General features: G+C 46.5%; 1 protein-coding gene across 3 annotated transcripts in view; it reads left to right on the forward strand.

The window, feature by feature from the left end:
- The window catches only part of ATP6V0D1 (ATPase H+ transporting V0 subunit d1), a 45,371-nt gene that overhangs the window by 23,273 nt on the left and 1,814 nt on the right, over positions 1-20,284 (forward strand). The window contains exons 1-6 of one of the 3 annotated variants that reach the window (XM_067302773.1): positions 9,694-9,865; positions 11,284-11,462; positions 14,801-14,880; positions 18,043-18,120; positions 18,767-18,943; positions 19,896-19,973. In XM_067302773.1, coding sequence (XP_067158874.1) covers positions 9,717-9,865; positions 11,284-11,462; positions 14,801-14,880; positions 18,043-18,120; positions 18,767-18,943; positions 19,896-19,973 — 741 coding nt within the window. In that variant the 5' untranslated portion in view covers positions 9,694-9,716. Of the gene's footprint in view, positions 1-9,693; positions 9,866-11,283; positions 11,463-14,800; positions 14,881-18,042; positions 18,121-18,766; positions 18,944-19,895; positions 19,974-20,284 lie in introns of those variants that run through there. The other 2 variants (XM_067302771.1, XM_067302772.1) reach the window with 2 other exon arrangements.

The following is a 20,284-nucleotide window of genomic DNA, read 5'->3' on the forward strand; positions in this document are numbered from 1 at the left end:
TCTGCCTGTGTCTGGGCATGCACAGGGCCCTACGCAGGGACTGGGCACCTGGGCAGGTGGGCAGGAATTAACTTGCCTGCAGAGCTGAGGGGAAAGAGCAGTATTTAAAAGCACACAAAGAAAACCGAGCCAGGAATGGAGCTATGAGACATCTTCAAAGCGAGGTCTTCATTCCACAAGCCCCTTGCTGTCATTGATGTCAGTCTGTTCTGTTGTGCTTGCCTTCCTGGCACCACACTCTTTCCCAGCTCCAGTCTTGTCCAGGAACTCTCCCGTGGTAAGCATTGTTAGTACCAAAATACTTAGGTTCTTGGCTGCTTTCCCTTTTGTTTTCTCATGTGGTGGCTGTAGTGGGCCTCCTGTATCACTGCATACTGCAACAAGAAAGAGCTCAGCTTGAGATACTCCTTGAGGCTGCCATAGTCTCTGTAAAACACCTGCTAGCTCTGTGTCAGGCAGTTTTGCTACACAGCTCTTTGATGGATGACTGCTTGTGCTCCCCTTGTTTTTATGCCACTCATAATAGCTCTGACTGATAGGCACATGTTGGCTGTCAACACCTCTGCTCCAACACAAATAACTGACTATTTGGCTGAGGGAATGTAGAGACATGCTGTAGGGCAGCAACAAACAGGTATTAAGTGTACTTGAAACAGCAAAAACCCACTTCCTGAATTCAACAGGCACGTATTGACTTATGGGATGGAAGTGGTTTTTAGGTTCTTCTCTATGATCTGCTATCCTGCCTTTCTGTAAAGGCTTTGTTCTTTGTGTTAGCCTGACACAATGCCATGTTCTGTCTCTTTTTCTTTACAGTGTCCCTGTATATGCTTCAATAGGAATCTTTGTAGTTCATAGGATCATGCCTAACTCTAGTCAGCTGTAGTCTGATTGGGTTGTCTGCTTTAGGTAGTATTTTTCCAGGGGAAAAAAAAAAGCTTTTTGCCCTTGCTTCAGCACAGCTTTTTCCCAGGTTCTGAAAGTGTGGATTCACAGCAGCCTGACCTGAGGGCTCTGGCAGTTGTTTGGCCCCTTGAGCCACTGCAGCAGGCTGATGGGCAGAGAGGTGTTTGATCCTGGGTTCAGGTTGCGGGGGTTGCTGGTAACTCTGCTAAAACAACTTTCAAGGAATCTGCCATCAGAGTGAGGCCTGGGGTGAACCTGGCTCAGTGGCGTATCACTTTAAACACATCTTTCAAGCCCATCATCAGAGGATAGACTAGATCATTATTTGCCTTTACCTTACCAGTCTGCTATACCTTGGGAACAGGGTTCTCATTGACCTGAGGATGAAGCTGTGAATTTGGCTTTTGGGTCTTTGTGGTCACAAGATCTGCTTTTGATGAGGCTGCATGTACCTTTTTCCCTTGCACATGCCTTTTCTTAGCTGGCACTTCCCTCTACTGCCTTTTGCCTGACCTATTCCTGTTCTGCCTCTCCCTTGCACTGGATAGATCTGGTTTCTGCTGCATGACTTTGAGTTCAAACTTAATCTTACAACAGCAGTTTTCTAGAGCCAAATTATTTCAATTGCTGCTTGAGCTGAAGAGCAATAATACTCTTCTGTGGAGTAGGAAGTTGCTTGTCTTTTATTTTAGATGTACTGGAGTGTGCATCCTGACATAGTGCATGTGGTTACAGAAAATAACTACATCCTTTTGAAGTTCTCTCTTACAGAAGAAATAACTCCAGCATTATAGACACTTGCAGTTTATTTGAGCAAGTGCAACAATCCAAAGGATTTTTCCCAGTGCTGCTGTGGTTAAAACTGCACTATGCTATTTTCAATTAGTTGTTGAATCCTTGGCTGTGGGGGGATCAAGGAGCAAAAATTACACTAGCGCTGGGGATCCTGCAATAAATGCTTTACGAGCCTTTTCTGGCAGAAACGGTTTTGGCAGAGAAGCGCAGGTTTCTGACGAACAGTTTCCCTGTTTGAAGGGAGTGTAAAGTTGAACTGATAAGCCAAGTTCTTGGAGGGGTTATACCACGCTCAGAATAAGAGAGCATATAGCTCATGGTGTGAAAATGGTCACAGGCTCACATCTCTGGGTGGTAGCATTAGAAATGCAGCTGCTCTTGTGCCTACCCAAAGGATACAGAACTCATTTGCTTGAATACTGGTTCTGGGTTCTTTCATCAGCTGAAGGAAACTGGTATAACTGTACTGTATGCCAAAGTGGTGGCTGTGGAAGTCCATCTTTCAAAACTGTGTGACTGTGGGTGTCCTAATTAGAAATGGCAGCATACTCTGTGAAAGGAGGTGAATAATGCTGTGTTACATTGAGGGGGATCCTTCTTTCCCAAGCTCTAGGGTCCAGCAAACATTTCGCTTGGCCAGCTGCCTTGAACTGGAACAGCATAATGGTACTCTCTTTGACTGGGCCTGTTCTTCACTTGGAAGCTGCTAGCATAGTGCCTAGCAAGCCCAGTGAGTCACACTAATGATTAGAAGAGCTAGCAAAATGTAGTGGGTGATAGTAAAGATGCAGAAAAATGCTAGTGGCGAGCTCCATGTGTAAGACCGTGTTTCATTAAGAAAGGTGAATCTTTGTAATGAAGCTCTGTAATCCTGAGAAGAGGTTGCAGCGCGCAAGCTGTCAGTGAGTAGGTGAGAATGTATGGCCCCCTGGGCAGCATCCCAATCCATGCTGATGTCCTTTCACACAGTAGCAGTGTGTGGACTTAACTATCTTTTCAGGCCTCATTTAAAGCTGCATCGCAGTGTTGATTCTGCAGCTTGCGGGAACAGTTCTTGGATTTTCTTCATGTCTTGTCTCATAATCTTCCCCACTATAGGCTGAACAGCATGTCTGTTAGAAATATAAAATAGAGAGGGAAGAAGGATTTATGTGTGGTTGCAACTTTTCCAGAAGGCCATCAGCATACACTGCCTTAAGTTGGATGAACGCTCAACCCAACACTCCTGTCCCCTTGTAACATGTTCTAGTCCCTGAGTGAAGCTGTTCTCAAGGACTTCTGGTGCTGGATCTTAGCAGCTTCATTTTTCTTCTACCTCTCCATCAGTTAGCCTCACTCGGTGCTCTAGACTGACAGGTTCAGCCCAGAGGAGGCCTGCTAGGCCAATACACGGCTTTTGAACACTTTTTGGGTATTCATGCTTCTTGGGTCTTAGTCCCCTCTTCCAGATGTATTCCACATGCAAGTTTCAAGTCTAACAAATGCTTGCGATAAAGTACTGCAGTGCTTAGAGGCCTAGCAAAAACCTGCATCCACCTGGCATGTTTTACTGCATGTCAAGCTTGTGTGATGGTGATTTTTTTTTTCCCTCCTGCTAACAGCAGATCTGTATGTACAATGATGTTCTGCATGTTGACTAGGCCTAGGCCGTACGTTCACTGAGAAGTGGGTTTTGGCTTTTAAAGTCTTTCAGCTTTCTTAACTATTTCAGTCAGTTCTGAGGGCAATGTGTTTGAGTTTGCTTAGTACAGCCTTTCCTCTTATTTCCTTTTATATGCTCTAAATGATTTTTATATTACATTCTCAATGCTAGTGATTTATATGTAAGGAAGGTGAGAAAACAATTTATGCAAGTTGGGCCTCTGAGACTGATTTGTATGAATGCAACATGATTAAATACTTCTGGTCAATATTTAAAATGTAATTAGTGCTAAAGTCTGCTCAGCCCAGTGCAGAGTGCCAGGGCTCAGCTTTGCTTACTAGCCTAGTATTTCTGAAGCTCTGAGGTTAAGCTTTGGAGCAGCACGTGTTAAGCAACTGGAGACTCTTGCATGAGGCTGTAAGGTGTCCAAAACTCTCCCTGGGGTTTGAAGAGGTTTGTGTGTCTAGAACGCAACATCATATTCATAAAGCCTCAAAGTTAAAGTACTTCATCTAGCTTTTTTTTTTTTCTCCTCATTAGCCTTTAACACAGCTAACACTAAGCTGAATGAGTGCTCATATGTTTCTGGATGATACGACTGGGAACTGAGATCAGTATCCCAAGAGACCTAGACTTACTAAAAGATGGTAAAAATCATGTGGAGATGCAGCTAAATATAGACTAATGCTGAGAACATTCCTGGCTACTTGGATTTGAAAGGCTGCCGCAGCCTCGGTAGTACTGTGGAGTTGTAACTTATTACTGCGAAATACTGTTATTGATCTGAGTTTAGTAGGGCACCCACTTACTGGCTGAATGCCCTTGGTTTGTGGTGGCAACCATAAAATTCTCAGCTTTCTCTGTGGCAGATTCATGAAATCACTGCTTACGCGTGGCTTTTATTGATGTGACTCTAGGAAAAACAGTGTAGAAAGATAGGAAGGGAATTTGTACATTTTGAGCAGACTGTCACATGCTTTATTTATTTTTGCTGCTTGCAATCCCTGGACTGCCTAAGTTTCAGCTGCAGACAGCAGGGGAAATTGTTCATTGCCAGGAGCTGCTGCTCTGATTTGTTCTAGTCTGAGCTGAAAAACTGACTCCAGGATTTTACTCAGTTCACGTGCTGTTACTTGAACAAGCCTCAGGTTTTCCTGAGGTCTTCCTGATGTGAAACTTCCCTTTTTTTTTTCAGTTCAGGACAGCTGTGCCATTATTTACTGATAAACTTAAAACTACCCTCTAGATGCAAGTGTCTCAGCTGTTGGCTCTGTTGTTAGTAGCAGTTACTGCTCTTCTGTATTTTAAAACATGTGTTGCCTTCTCCAATGGCATCTTAAATTTGGAGTTCAAAAAAGATGCAACAAATGACTTGTGTACTGCCACCTTTGCTCCTTTCCCCAGGAACCCAGTGGAATATAGAGGTGATCCTGCACACTTATGCAAAAGCCAGGGAAGCTGTAGTATAAATGGTTAGAAATTTTTCTTGAGACTCCTGCCCGTACCTCTACTGTCCTCAGTCCCAAAGTACCTGAATTGGGTGAGCTGCAAGAGGGAAGCATTAAGTGCTGAAGTGTCTCTAGTCAGTATAACTTCATCATAATTTAAAGCTGTCTCTAGAGTTTAAACTGAGATTAGAACACTGCTCCGATCCTGCTGAGACCTCGCTTTTTATTCCTAAATAACACACACTTCTACAGTAACGTGATTAACCGTTCAGTGCAGTCACCTAGTGACCTTTGCTTTGCTAGAGGTAGCCTGTATTAAAGTCTAATGCTGGTTTTGGAAATGGTTAAAGTTGCTTGAGCAATACCTTGACCCGTTCTGTGTGCTTTAAGATGTGATCATGTAACAAGTCTGTGTGATGCGCAGTGAATAATGCTGCTATAACTGGTGCGCTGACTATGCTGACACACAGCACTGTGGATTTGATCACTTGTGCTCTGAATAACTTTGAATGATTTGGTTCATTCACTCAAAATTGCATGTCCCCTGGATCATAGTCCCTGATGTGAGGCAGGTTTCTGCCTGCAGGTGGGAGACTCATGGTTTATAACTTGAATATCTCCTTTCAAACGGCAGGTCTGGTAACCAGGGCACTAGGGGAAGCAAAACCACCTGAACCACAGCCCTATTCCTCCCTGCTACACACTCTCCAGGGTCTGTGCTTTTTGTTATCAGCCTGCTGATCTCTGCGTTTCACTGTTGACATGGAGGGCTGTCCTCATGACCCTTCACAGAGCAGCTGTTTAACTACAGTTTGGCAAGGCTTTCAGAGGATTCCTGAGAAACTCAGGTCATGCAATGTTCTGTCATTAGTCATGCTTTGTGACCACTTGCAGTATTGTTTACAGTTTCTTTAGTATCCTGGAGCAGAAAGCAATAAAAAACCAACCTATCTGCTGTAGGACAATGACTCTTTATGATTAGATTAGTAAGTGGGGGAAGGAGAAGCCCTGACTGTCTTGGGGTGGCCATGTAGGGCTCTGCCCAAGTGCCTTCGAGCCAAGTTGTAAAGCTCCCACGTGATGAACTTTCACGTATTTTATGTGCTTCCCTTGTTTAAACAACAACAACAAAAAAAACCTTCCCAGTATTCATTGGGCCATTGTAATCTTTTTTTGCATGTTTTGTTTATCAGTGGCTGTGCCTAAATAATTTCAAAAGGAAGAAAACATAAATTCTCCAAGTATCTGTACTCTGCTTTTGCATGTGTGCGCTTTGTTCTTCCTCCTTGATTCCAGGATCCATGGACGACTATCCCCAAGGTTGGTTTATGGGGCCTGGTTCTCCTATGTCTTCTCCGAGTGGTCTCTCTGTGCCTGTTTGAGACCAAACCAAATCTGGAAGTGAGAACGATCTCTCTCAGTAATCTAATACTGCTGGAATGAACCCCCTCCCCTCTTTTTTTTGGCTTCTCTATGCATTGTCCTAGCCTGACCTTGTTCTCATGTTCTGTGAATGTTGCCCAGTGTAGGTTGTGTTGAACTGAGTGCTACCTGTGCATCAGGTGTGCTGGAGGAGTGCAAGTGTGCTGGAGAGTGGTCCTGGTTGTCTTAGACTCCAGGAAGCCATAAGGCAACATCTCTCTCCTATTAAGTTAGAGTTGACTTCAGGGCTTCTGTCTCTTTGTGCCTGCTCCAGAAAGCACCTACAAAGCCTGCTGTCATCTTTGTGGGTGTGCAGGAGTTAAACTGGATGAACTGTGTTACTTGAGGATTGAATGCTAGTACTAAAGGCTGCATCTAGACAGGTTCTTGCCGTGAATAATATTTCTACGCTTGATAATGCTTTCCTGTCTTTATTTCTACTCTAGTCAGAGATGTTATTGATGCTTCTAAGTATCAACTAAAATTGTATTTCTCTGAATGTGATTTTCTGGGAAGTAACACACCTCAATTTAGTGGGTGAAAGGAAGAATGAGGCAGGGTGTAATTAAATACATGAAACTGATTGTGGCTGAACATCCAGTCTTTTCATAATCTTCTCCCTGTATCAGCAGATAGCAGCTCAAAGCAGGAGTGCATGGTCTGGCTCAAGAGTTCTGCTATAGCTTTCATGGAGCCCAAGTTGGAGGCTTGAGATTGGGTGCCATCTTCTAATTACAACCCTGCTGCCCCAGTTCGCTAACTGTAGCTTATTCGGAGCCTCTATGTAGTGCCTTCTCCTCTGAATTCCTACTGAGCGCTCCCAGTAAGCTAGTGCAGAGACTCACCCTCACTAGGAAGCTTGTCAGTTCTTCTGCCTGTCTCCAGTCTCCCACCCAACCATCCTATGTCCCAGTCTCTCTTCCATGCCAAGTGTACTGCAGTAAGACTTCTGACCAGCTCCTCCTGTGTTCTCACATATGCATTATAGTCTGGTCCCCTTAGTAGCTGCATTGAGAGATAGTGAAGGCTAAGTTAAAATGCTTTTGGTGCTCAAACACGCAGCAGGCTAATGGTCTTCTTAAGGAGGAATCCGAGCATGCTGAAAACATTTGAGGCTGGTGAGAATCTAATAGGAGATGAGGAGGAGGCTGACAAAAGCTGCTCTATTAAATAAGTGGCTGGAGGCGCCTGGGAAAACTGCTGCCACCCTAATAAATCTAACCCTTTGGGCCTGGGAGAAAATGGCAGAGTAGCCAGGACCTCTGCTGTGGTCTTAGTACAGCTGTGTTAATGAAGGCAGATGCATTCTTTTGGGGACCTGGCACAGAAAAGCAAGTGTTGCCCCCTCTAGAAGTGAGGAGATGCTTTTCCAGCTGCCCTGGCACTAGAAGTCTAATCTCTTAGTCATAATTGACTAGTCTCTTGTTCAAAATTGACCAAGCCATAACTATTTTCTCCAGGAAAGGGAAGTGGTTGGTAAGGTGTGAGTCTCTCTCTCTCTCTCTTTTTTTTTTTTTAACTGGGATTAAGCAGATATTGCATTTGAATGAGTGAATGAGCCCAGTCTGGCTTTGCTTGAAGGAAGTGGGATTCATCCTTAGCTAGCTATCCTATCAGGAAAGCTTATGTAGTGGTGATTATGTCTACTCAGCCTCTGCAGGCACAAGAAAATCTTTATCCTGCTGCAGCTCTCTTGTTACCGTAAAGGCTTGCAACACTCTCACAGTGGCAACTTCAATGAGAAATCTCCCTCTGTTTTGTGCATGATGGCTCCTTATCTTGCAGAGATGAATCTTTCTCTGACAGCAAGATTTAACTAGTCTCACCGGCTAAAGTACTCTTTCAAAAAGTTGCTGCCTTTGCATTTGGTCTGCAATCTGTACGTTCCCAGGACTTCTCTGAGGATGAGGAAACCAAAGTGAGTTAAGGGGGATAAATGAAATGGGGAGAGCCATGCTTTGAACTCTGGCAATGGAAGCCTGCTGGGTTGTCTTTCCTGGGACCATCAATCTGAAAGCAGGAGCTTCCCATATATGAAGCGATTCAGTCTTGGGCTGCTCTCCCCAAACCGGACTGTGACTTTCAAGCTGATCTGGACTGGAAGTGCAAGGATGAGATCAATGCGCATTCAGCAAGCCAGGAGCTAGGCTGCTCTGAAGACCTCTGAACAGCTTCAGGCATCTTCTCAGCTCCTCTTATATGGTTGACTTTGTAAAGGCTCTTTGCAGGTTGCCAATATCTTGTGGAGAGCAAAATCCATTGTAAGCTGGGACTAGGAAAGAGCCATGCTAGCATACTGTGAAATGACCGTGTTCCCTAGCCTGTTCCTTCTTTGTAGGCTAAGTCTTAGAAATGGGTTTGGTCTGGTCCTACTTTCTTGCCTTGCTTTGGCAAGACTGCTGCTGTATGGTCTTTCCTAAAAGCTATTGTGTGTCACTGAACAACACTGCATGCATCTGAGGACAGATGGCAGAGCTCGGAAGTGATCTTCTGTATCCTTGTCCTGGCACACCTCACTGAGATGAATCCGTGCGAGGCTGCAGATGCTTGTGTTTACCAGGAACAGCTGCTTGCTGCAAAGGACTTACCTTCAATTCTTATAAACAGACCCTTCTTGCTGTCCTGGAGACTGCAATCATCTCCATGGTGCGAGTTGCACAAACAATAGGAAGGTAATGATCCTGTGGATTAAAGGGTGAAAGGAGGTTTCCTAGTACCATGAAAATTGTTCCAATTGCCATGGTTCTAGATTGAATGTCCCTAGAAACGTGGGTCACAAACACGGAAAGCTCTCTGCAAAAATAATAGTGCTGGGAAGTGCCTTACCCACCCCAGCAATGTGGAGGGAAAAAAAAAAGGCAGCACCTGTTTGAGGGACTAAGGTGTGGATTTGTTCATGGAAATGCCCCTTGAGAGTATTTGAGAGGCGATAAGTCCATCTAATAAAAACTACGGAAACCTGCCTTTAACTGGCTCTGCTCACCTGCCTTCCTTGGGGTTCAAAGGGAAAAACAACTGAACTATATAGTCCTTGTTAGCTAAGAAATAAAAAAATCAGCATCCCAATGCCTGTCTGGAAAAACATGTATGCAGAGCTGTGCTCTTCATGCCTTTGCCCTTGCTGAATCCTGATGCGGTAGCCTTAAGTTCTCTTTTTTTTTTTTTTTTTTTTCTTCACTGCCTGAGAACACATGGGAAGCCCAGCCTGAACCTCACTGGAGTTTGCTGCTCTGCCTAACGCCAGGCTTGCACAGCCCCTTTTGCAGCTCTAATTTAGGCCTGATCCTGTCTGTTTTGCAATAGCTCTTGCCAAGGCCTTCAAGCCTTTTTCTCCATCTGCCAGCTAACTTTTTAGCTAGGTCTGACTGTAGAGCAAGGTGCACTTTCGGCATCTGTGCCCCTTCCCCATACTAACGAGGGACGTTTGCAAAGGCCTATTCCTCTGCCAAAAATATCTCATCTTGCTTAATATTTTTCAGGTTCCCAGCTCTCTCGGCTGACTCATGATTCAGGCCATGCTGAAGGTGCCTAGAGCACCACTCCTGTTGTTGGGGGCACTTTTCCTCTCGGCTTCTCATTTTTACATGACACCAGGAACTCTTGCTGCATCTACATGGACAAGGCTACCAGCTCTCACATTCCCAGTCTTCAGGCCAGTCATGCCTCTCTTCTCTGGCTTGGTTGCTCAAAGCACTAAGGGCCATTTCCTGATTGCTTGCACTAATCTTCACTGTCCACTTGAGTCTTGCTCTAATGCTGCATCTGCTCCACACACCCTCTCCCATGGTAGGCTAATACTGTAGATTTGTTCTTTTTGCTAAAGAAAGCTAACAAGACAGTTTTTTATGCTGTTTTAGCATATTTTAAAATGCTGTAGATGTGCAGGTGAGGGGTTTAATAGGAGTTCAGTTGTATCCAGCAGTTCTGTTGACTGAAAACATTGTGCACACACCTGGCTTCTGTCAGAAATTCAGCTCCTTACCTTGTCCTTTTTCCTCTGCTCTGCTTTGTGCCTCTGTCTTTCCATCTGCAACAGGTGCTCCAGGCAGAGTTGAAAGCTGATGAGAAAATGCAGCAGTCTATGTCCTTTAGCCATTACTGCAGTGCAAAGGACTGTAAAAGTCTGCTAATCCTATATACTGTAAGCAGAGAACTTGGTGAGGAACTTTGTAATTTGGGCTAATGCCAAAGCATGTAGCTTTTGATTGGTAAAGGTGTGAAAAAGCTTGCATGTGATTTCATGAGGATGTGAGTAAAGTTCATGCCAAATACATACACCAAAGCTGCCAGCTCTGATGCTTTTGGAAGGGTGCGGGGTTGCACGCACGTGACCCTTTCTCCATAGTATTGACAAGACAGACCAATGCTGCTAGCACTGAAACCCAGCCTGAGTCAAACTAGTCTCTGATTCCCCCTTGTTGTGGTCCTACCAAGCACACTTTTGCACACGTGACCTGTCCTCTACAGAACATGCGAGGAGACCAGCGGAAAGACTGGAAGAACATCTGTTTCCAGCAACCTTGTGCAAAGGTATAGAGAAGCTGGAGCTAAACTCCTTTTGGAGGTGCACAGGGTTAGGATGAGAGACAGTATACAACAGGCAGCGAGGGACATTCTGATTGTCTGTTAGGAAAAGATTTTTTTTACTGTGAGCGTGATCAAACACAGGAACAGAGACCCTGAGAGGTTGTGAGATACCTATCCTTGGAAACGCACAAAGTTCAGCTGGCTAAAGCCCTGAGCAACCTGAGTTGGCCATGCTTTGAGCGGGACGTTGGACCAGAGACCTCCAGAAGTCCCTTCAGTTCTAATATTATTCAATGACAGGTAGGAGATGCCCAAATGGAGCAGCTGGGCTGTAGCATAAATCTCAGCCTGAGACAATGCTGACTCCCTTTTCTGGGCTGGCAAAATATGGAAACATTAAGGAGGCAGCTTGCTAGTTCTTGGTGAGAGGGCTTCATCTTTCTGGAGATGTCCACAAGGACTAAAGAAGTGGTGCTGTCTGGTGCCAAATGCTGTTTTTTGTATTAACCCATTTGTGACAGACTTTCTCTTGCACTTCTCCAGGTACAGCTACATGATTGACAACGTCATTCTGCTGATCACTGGGACTCTGCATCAACGTTCAATTTCTGAGCTGGTGCCAAAGTGCCATCCTCTGGGAAGCTTTGAGCAGATGGAAGCCGTGAACATTGCTCAAACGCCTGCAGAGCTGTACAATGCAATCCTGGTGGACACGCCTCTGGGTGAGCAGAGCCTTTCAAAGTGTCTCTTGGCTGTGTGTGGAGCAGATGTCCCTGTTCCCCCATGGTCTAACTAGATCCAACTAGATCCAAATTGCACTGCTGGAGCAATGTACTGCCTGTGGTGGCTGGGCTTGGATTCAGGCTTAAGTCTGTCCTGTGTCTGTTTTTGTCTGGAGGGCCAGCTGGCTCTCTGCAGGCTTCAACAAATGGCAACTCCAGTGCACTGGCAATGCAGACTGCTGGGGAATTTGTTTTGTGTGAGCCAAGCCTTGACCTGTCATGGCAGTACAGGTGTAGCTAGATCTGATATGATAGATATGCCCGTTTGCCAGCTCTTCTGGGAATCACGACCTGAAACTAATGCGGAAGAAGAAAGTCTGAGAGGTCTTAGAGAATGGGATCTTTTAATAATTGTTGTTGGACACGTAGCACATATGCTCCCTTAGTGAAGGGCTCTAAGGTCCTCTGCTGGAATGAAGTCACTTAATTTCTAGCATTTCTAGTTGGACTGTTGAACAATTTCTTGTAGGTAATTTTTGTGGATAACTATGGAGCTCTGCACATGCCCAGTCTTGTTGAGATTAATAAAACCAATTGTTGACCAAGAAAAGCACTTAAAAAAAGTAAAAGAAACTTTAAAAGCTCTATATATACTAGAATCCTGCACATATGCAGATTGGTTTCGCAGGAGTGTAACTGAGTCACAAAGCTGTTGGAGGATTGGATTAATGAGAGCATGCCTTACGTAGCTCACAAACTGAGCCACTGTCTTAGGGCTACAAATCTTTACCAGTAGGCACATGACATTGTAAAACCAATTGTCTTAAAAGCAGCTGGTTAGGCAGATGTTTTCTTTAAAGATAAAAGGTGTGGGAAGTGGTTCTGGAGAAACATGTAAGACTTTCTGCAGTAGTAGGAGAGACAGTCACAGGAGACTTTCTAGGTTAGCATCTGCGGGCAAAAGTAATGAGGTACAACTGAGTCAGTGATTAATCATTCTTTTGGAGTTACTAGAAAGAACAAAGCACTTCAAATCATCGTATTGTGTTTGATGGCAGCAGTTGTTTTTGGAACTGAAAGTGCTTTTTGCAAATGCTCTCTGTAGTAATGGGGCAAGTGAAATAGTTGTCACGGAAAAATGACTCGCCAGGTAGAGCCCAGCAAAGGAGGGAAAACAAGTCAGAAGAGATCTGGCTACCACTGAATGTCGAAGGAGCATCTGCAGCAAGGCTAAAACACTGACCTCGCATCCTCTGCATGTGGGTTGTGAGTGTAGCTGTGGTGGGGTTGCTAAGCAGGGCAGCACAGCAGGAGAACCAAGACTTTGCACACAACTCGAGTGGAGCCCACTGTAGGGATGATGTGTGGGAAGACCATCTCATGAATAAGTCAGAACCTTCCCATCTTGGGAATAAGACAGAGCTGAGTATTTCCAAGACAGTATTAGCCCTTGGAGACCTTAAAGCTTCAGGTTGTGCATGCAATGAAAATGCCTCATTACTCTGACAAGGTGATCCTGAAGAACATGCCTGGTGCTGGTGAAGTTGAGGGTCTTTGCCACTTGCCTTCATACACTTGTACATGAGTGACCTTTGCCAACTTCTGCCCTGGCTAGTCTGAGTTGTTCTTCCAGACTTTTGCCCTGGCCATGCCCTTGAGACTGTGTGGCATCTACCATGGCATTTCTTCAGCGTGGGTCTGTAGGGAGTAGCTGTGTTGCCTAAACAAGCAAGTGCGCAGGCTGCAGTTGTTTAACTTGCACTCCTTCCAGTGACCACACGCAAAGAAACAGCAGCTCTATCTCATAAAAGTATTTGAGTAGCTACGTGGCTTGGTAGGAATGCCTAAACCCAAACGGCTCTCATAAGTTAGCCGAGCTAACTGCTAGCCTAATTTGGGATATTGGAGGGCTGGGAACTGAAATAGCTGCGTTCTCATTCCTCTGCTACTCTGAAGTAGCCACTGCTCAACTATACAGCCTTGCTTAACTAGCCAGCAAGTCTTGCAGTGAAAACCAGTCCTGGCGCATTCCGTTTTCATTTCTGCCAGCTGTAGTGAGCAGCGTTCCTTTGGCTACGTGGCATTGGTCTCTGATGCTGTTGCAAAGAGTAGCAAAGAAGCCTCTGTGGGGGTTAACCCCTGTCTGAGACTGCTGATCCCCAGTGCAGCTGCTGTCTGGGTCAGGGAGCTCGTGGTGTGCACCAGAGGTGTGGACCTGTATGATACCTGTTTCTGTCATGCAAAGCACAGCACCAGTCAACTGTCAGGCATGAGTGCAGTGTCCATTTCCCACAGCTGGTGTGCATAAGCTGAGGAAGATCACATTTCTCTATCTGTAGCAAGTTCAGCAAAATTAGTTGCTGAGTGGGAGTTGAAGAGGTCAGAAAAGTTCTATCAATGGGTTTCATTGTGCTCTTGCTAATATGTGAATGGTGAAATAGCCTTGCATCTTGCTAGGTGTATAAATGCAATCAGTTGGCCCATACCTTGCAGGAGCAGACTCATCATTATGTACAGCTTGCACAAAAGTGCTGATATTTCCAGTACTGTATGTTAGGACTGAAACCTATTTGTATTCTTTAGGTGTCAACAGCTTCTCAAACTCTCTCCCAAAGATACTCTGGCAAAATTTGTAGGGTCGAACTTCCTACCAAAATACAGAAGTTAATCCTGTCTGCTGCAGCTCACCTTCAGCTAGAGAAATAAAAGGCCTTGGAAGAAGTGGGAAATAGGACAGGTAGACCTGCCTGGGGGGAAATTCTTCCTGACTTCAAATGTGGAGTGTCACAGGCTATAGGAGCTGTGGTATCCCCATGTCTCCTTGATCCAACTGAGATATTGGAGGAGGAGGGAGAAGCATAAAGCCAGCTTCCTCAGCACTTTTTAGCTGCTGTCTTGCAGCTGGATGCTTGGGTACTGCTACTGTGCTGTAGCAGGCAGTTCGGAAGCTGTGTTGTCACCTCTGGATATCTGCATCTGGGAACAGTTTTGGCTGCTTTTATATAGGCTGCTCAGGCACTGATGCTTGGAGGGTTGAGCTGAGGGTTTTTGCTAAAAATGAGTTGTTAACCAAGCTGTAGGACTAAGGGGTGAAGAAGGACTTCCAAGCGAAAGCCTGAAAATGACTATAGCCTGGGGAGCCATGGTGGAGCCTGAGGTTTTGAGTCATGGCAATCTGGTGGCTACTGAAGATACAGGTTGGGCTTAGGAAAAGCCAGCTCAGCACACAGCCTGCTTCTGCCTGGTACTGTTGATGACTCTGATACTGCTCCCACTGGAAAGTGCTGGGCAAGGATCTGGTTAGGGCAACACTAACTCTGTCTGTGGCTCTGTTTCAGCTGCCTTCTTCCAAGACTGCATATCTGAACAGGACCTTGATGAAATGAACATTGAAATCATTCGAAACACACTGTATAAGGTAAATGAGTCTCTCTTGGGTGGGACAGGGGAAGAGCTGTTAACTTCCCTGTTGAGCATTTATTCCATGTGTGACTACAGTTTTGTCTTAGGTCATCCCACAACACTTCCAGGAACTCCAGCTTAGGCTGGCTTTTCTCAGACCGAAGCAAGAGGATATTTTCCTCTTATAGTAGATGAAAAATAGATTTACTTTCTCCCTGTTTTCTTCCCTGGAATGGTGATGGTATAAATGTGACTAAGAACTAGTTGTGTCCGCTGGAAAGTAAAGACAGTGCTCCTGGATGGGCCTGGGGTCTGATCATCTAGCACTGCAGAGTCAGGGCATCAGAGCTAGGCTTAGTGGTTTTACTGGGGGCTGTCAGGCTGTCACGAGTCTACGCAGAAGGTTTTGCCAAAGGTCTTGGCTTTGAATAAACTTCTTCAGGAACCCCCCAGGAGGTTGTTCCTTAACCACACAGTTTAGACATGGAGTTATTGCACTCAAAATGCTAAAGCAGTTTGACCTTAAACTTGACTGAAGGACTTTCACGAGCCTGATTCTCTGATCTTGGACTCTTTCAGAAAAGTCTCCAACAGTCTTCTCAAGCCTTCAGCAGCAGTGGTTGGGGTTAGATGCTCTTGGTAGAGAAGTGTTAAGAGAGCTACAGCTAGGCTAGAGGAGACATGCAGGCTGGGGAGAGTATTGGCACAGGGGTGTGGAGGTCTTTCCTTGTTCTGAGTCCGTATGGGAAGCTGTTTTCTCCTCTGCAGGCACTGTCTGGTTTTAGCTGGCAATGTAAGAGTGTGCGTTTATGTGCAGGCTGTGGCTATCGCTTCATCTTGACTCTCTGGACTAAGGGTGGGATGCAGATTGTATCTGCCAACCTTGTTTTGACTGGTCACAGCCAGCTAGCGGTCGATGTTTGACCTTTGCTTCCTAAGGTAGCCTTGGTCCATTTGGAGAGGTGAAAAACAAGCCAGGCTTGAGGGGAGGAGGGCGGAAGGAGGGGAGGAGCTGCTGTGTGTTGGCAGTTGTGCCCAGCTGCGTGTGGCCTCTGGCATGTACTGATCTCTTGCTCTAGTGGGAGCAGTATGGCTGTCTGCATAAATACCTCCACCCTTGGAGGCTGCAGACCTCTATACTGAGATGGGGCAGCTGGGGGGAGGGCAGGGAGTGGAGCTGAGCACAGAGCAAGCAGGTTGGTGGGTGCTGTATGGTTGGGTCCCAGATGCCTAGATGTCCTTTCCCATCTCCTTTTTGAAGCAGATATTCCTTTGCATTCTTCCCAAATGTAAATTGAAGTGTGGATGCCTGTACCTCTCAGTGTGTGCTGGCACCACTTCATGCTAGAGTGCAGCCCCTGGGGAGGGCTGGGGACAGGCTGTTCACTCTGTCCTTAACAAATCACTGGGATGCGAGGGTGGAAGAGGTGAATGAGTAGTTGCCACTTGCAGATTCTCACTTGAAGCCATGTCTCTCCCCAAGGACTGGAAAATGGATTATGCAATGCAAATGGACTCCAGAGGCAAATTAGGGAGATAAGGTCAGGCCTGATAATCTGTGTGGAGCTGCTCTGAAGAACAGAGCAGGTGAATACCTAGGATAGATACCTGCCTTGGAGAATAGTTGTCAGGCTGTGGGAAAGGGAGGTAAGTGCTACCTCCCAGACCTGGTGGTGTTTTTTGAAAGAGTTAGTCCACAGATCTCCCCTAGGTCTGGATGCGAAAAACAAATGAGACTAGCAAGAGGCAGGGTGTAATCAAATGGGTTCATGTAAGAAAAAAAAATCCATTGAGGGTTATTAAATGCAAAGGCACTGCCATTGCTGGGATAAGGGTCTCTAGCCAGTGTCCTGTAAATTGCTGTTGTCTGTGGAAGGGTCCTTATCTACACTGCTTCTTCACTAGTTTCGCTAGATATCTGTTGTTGGCTGCTGTGGGAGACAAGACAATGAGCTAGAGGGACTCAGTGCAGCCATTTTTACAGTCTATGAATTTCCACACTGTTGTTGATGTTGGATCCTCTTTCAGTGCTGGATATTTGAATTCACCTAGCTTGGCTTTTAAGTCCTTCGGCTTGTGTGTGAACTCTGAGAAGGGCAAAGTTAGTGACCTGAATCTCTTACCCAGGATCCCTTTTCTGTGGATTTCAAGCAAAGTTCATTATCCATGTCCTAGTTCATTATCCATTACCCATGATAACTCTACAGACTGATGCTCTGTGCTTACCTGCACTTGAGCAGCAGCAAGGAGAAACTTTCAGCCTCCTGGAGGTAATGCTCCTTTGATGTGTAGTGTTTGCCTGGCAGAGGCCTTTTGCACTATGTAGTAGCAAACATTTACAAAACACAATAATCCGGGTGCTTCCTAGTGCAGAGGCTGAGAGTTTCCGACACCTGCATTTCTGGTCCATCTCCAGTCCTGGGGCTGTTGTGACAAGGTGGAGATTTGTGAAGTCTCAGTGTCATTTTATTTTTTCACCTCTTTTATGTGGCAACTGTGTGTCTAGGGAGGTGTTGTATCACCTGATGGCTTCTTCTGAGAAAATTTTTGCTGAACAGCACTCCAAGCACTCCACTGCCACCATGGCTCCTCTTGGGAGTTATAATCGTCTTCCAGATGGAAGATGGTGTGTCTCCACATAGGATTATGTTTCTGGGAGGCAGCATAACTGTGCCTAGCCTTATATGTTTTATGCAGTGCTCCAGCTGAGATGGAGAACAAGCAGCTGCAGTGTGGAAAAGAGAATTACAGAGAATGGCTAATTTGCTTCACAGACATCCTTCCTAATCTCTTGACTCCACTTAACCAAGCAGTACTTACTGAGCTGAAGTCCTGCAGCTAAATTTGTGTGGCTTGGCATGCCAGAGCAGGGTCAGGAAACCGTGTAAGACTGTAGTGAATACTTTAGAGTTAGTCCACTCAAAGGAGCAAAATAGGCATCCATTGGGCTTTAACCGTGATGTCTGGGGATCTTGCCTGCAATAAGCTTGCCCAGCCACATGGACAAACCAAACCACAACCCTGTCTCCAGCTCCTGGGGAAACACTGTCCCTGGTGTGTGCCATGTTATAAAGCATCTGGGAGCATTCCTGCTTGCTGTCAGCCCCCTACTGAATGGGCCTATGGGGCAGTAAGTGAAGCAGTATAGAAGAGTGTTCTTCTGCCCTTTCTCTTCCAGGCATACCTGGAGTCCTTCTACAAGTTCTGCAAGGTGCTGGGGGGTACCACAGCAGATGCTATGTGCCCAATCCTTGAGGTAGGTCTGGGAACCCTTGTACCTGGGAGAGGCTGTATTGCAGTGATATTCATTGCTCTGTGCTTGGGCCAGCCTGCTTGTCAGTATTAAGGATGCCCAAGATACTCTTCAGCAGCCCAGTGCATATTCTCAGTCTGCTCACTGGGAGATCTAAGAAAAACCTGCCTGAGCATGACTTTGGGTGCTTTTGGTGCCCCAGTCCTGATATTGCCAGCTGCTCATGTGTGTGTTGCCTTTGTGTGCTCATCCTCTCACATGGATGAGGAGCAGGAGAGCAGCCATTGCTGCTCTGCTTATGGCAAGTCTCCATGGCAGGGCCAGCTGTGGGTGTGTAGGACTCAGGGGCAATAGCCGAGAGAGATTTATGGTTCTTTGACCCAGGCAGGGTGCTGCTCAGTGAGTTGGCTTGTGTCTGAGGTGGGGACTTCTTCCCCTGACTAGACCCCAGGCATCAGCTACTGTTCATACTGGGGGCCTGTGCAGGTAACCTTCTCTGGCTGAGCACAGGATAGCTGTACGCTTCCTAGATGATGAGCCAGGATTGCTCATGCTGCCTTCTGATGTGTCTCTGCTCAGAGCAGTGTCAGTATCTACCAATTTCTGGCAAAGTCACTGCATTCCAAGGTAAAATGCTCTTCTCCTGCAGTTTGAAGCTGATCGGAGGGCCTTCATTATCACCATTAACTCATTTGGTACTGAGCTCTCCAAGGAGGACCGAGCAAAGCTGTTCCCTCACTGTGGCAAGCTCTACCCCGAGGGCCTAGCTCAGCTGGCCAGAGCAGATGACTACGAACAAGTCAAAAATGTTGCTGACTACTACCCTGTGAGTATCTCGGGTTGAGGGTCATGAGGACTGGTACAGGAAACTGCTCTGAATTGGATCTTCTGGGGGCTCAGGAGGAATTTGTGGACTGGCAGCCTGGGTAGGGGGTGCCCATTTTCAGCTGACAAATACTATTACTCCTGTGCTATGTTTGGCCAAAATGGGAGTTGGCCTTGCCTGGGCTCTGAGTGCCTGAGTTGCTGTTGGCTTGTTAGTCACCCCTGCCGTTGCAGTGGTGATGGGCAAACCAGGCGTGGGGCCCTGCCCTCTGTTCCCCATCCCAGGGTGGTGGGACCGCGCTCACCACATGCCCTTGAGGTAGCAGTGTGGCAGCAGTGCCAGTCTCTTTGGCTAGTGGGGGAAAATGGCACACAGCATTTCTCGCTGAAGACGCAGATCTCCAGCACCCAGTTGTCTGACTGAGCTCTGGTTCCATCAAAGGGGAGAGGCTAACTGAGCGGCACGGCGGGGAGGCACACTTTAGAGGTGTCTGGGTTTTACTCTTGTGCGTGGCTGGGAGCCTATTTGGAGTCAGAGAGCTCAGTGTCCCCCTACTGAAGCAGCAAGGGCATGTGCTAGTCTGCATGGACATGGGGGCCTGGGCCTGAACACTCTGGTCTGTACCTGGTGGGGACATGCCTCACGCATCCTTCCTGCAGACTCAGTGATGATACAGCCTTGAGCTCTGCACATTTCAGAGAAGGAGTAGGATCTCTGGACAAGCCTCTATCTTTCCTGGGCTTGCCTTCAACTAACTCCGAGTGGTGTGTGTGCAGTGCAGCCTTGGCAGGGTCTTGTTGCCAATACTCATGTGAGTGCAGGGCGGACTGATGGCTTCTCTGTGTCCTCTGCTGACCTGACATAGTGGTTTGATGTGCGGGACCCAGGAATGCTGCTGATCTTGGAAGGTTTGGGGATTTGGGTACATCCTTCTTATGATGTCTTCCTGCAGGAGTACAAGCTGCTATTTGAAGGTGCTGGCAGCAACCCTGGAGACAAGACCCTTGAAGACAGGTTCTTTGAACATGAGGTGAGTGGGCACCTGAGGCATTTCTTGACACACGTCTGCCTGTGCCATTTGCAGAGCTCAGGGTAGCAGCAAGCTTGTCTGCAGCCCTGTCAGCAGGGCTCCAGAGCATCAGTGCTGTGGTTGAACAGAGTTCAACCACAAGGAAGGAAAGAACCCTCTGCTCCAGTGAGAGTGGTGCTCACTCCTGATGGCTGTGACCCCAGGGCAGGTGCTCAGTCCATGCTCTCTCCCCAGACAAGTTAGAGCAGTGTGGGAGGCAGATTTGGGCTGCTGATGGATGTTGGTCTATAGATAGCAAAAGCAGAGGGTAA

This window comes from Apteryx mantelli, chromosome 10, assembly GCF_036417845.1.
Source record: "Apteryx mantelli isolate bAptMan1 chromosome 10, bAptMan1.hap1, whole genome shotgun sequence".
Classification (NCBI taxonomy): domain Eukaryota; kingdom Metazoa; phylum Chordata; class Aves; order Apterygiformes; family Apterygidae; genus Apteryx; species Apteryx mantelli.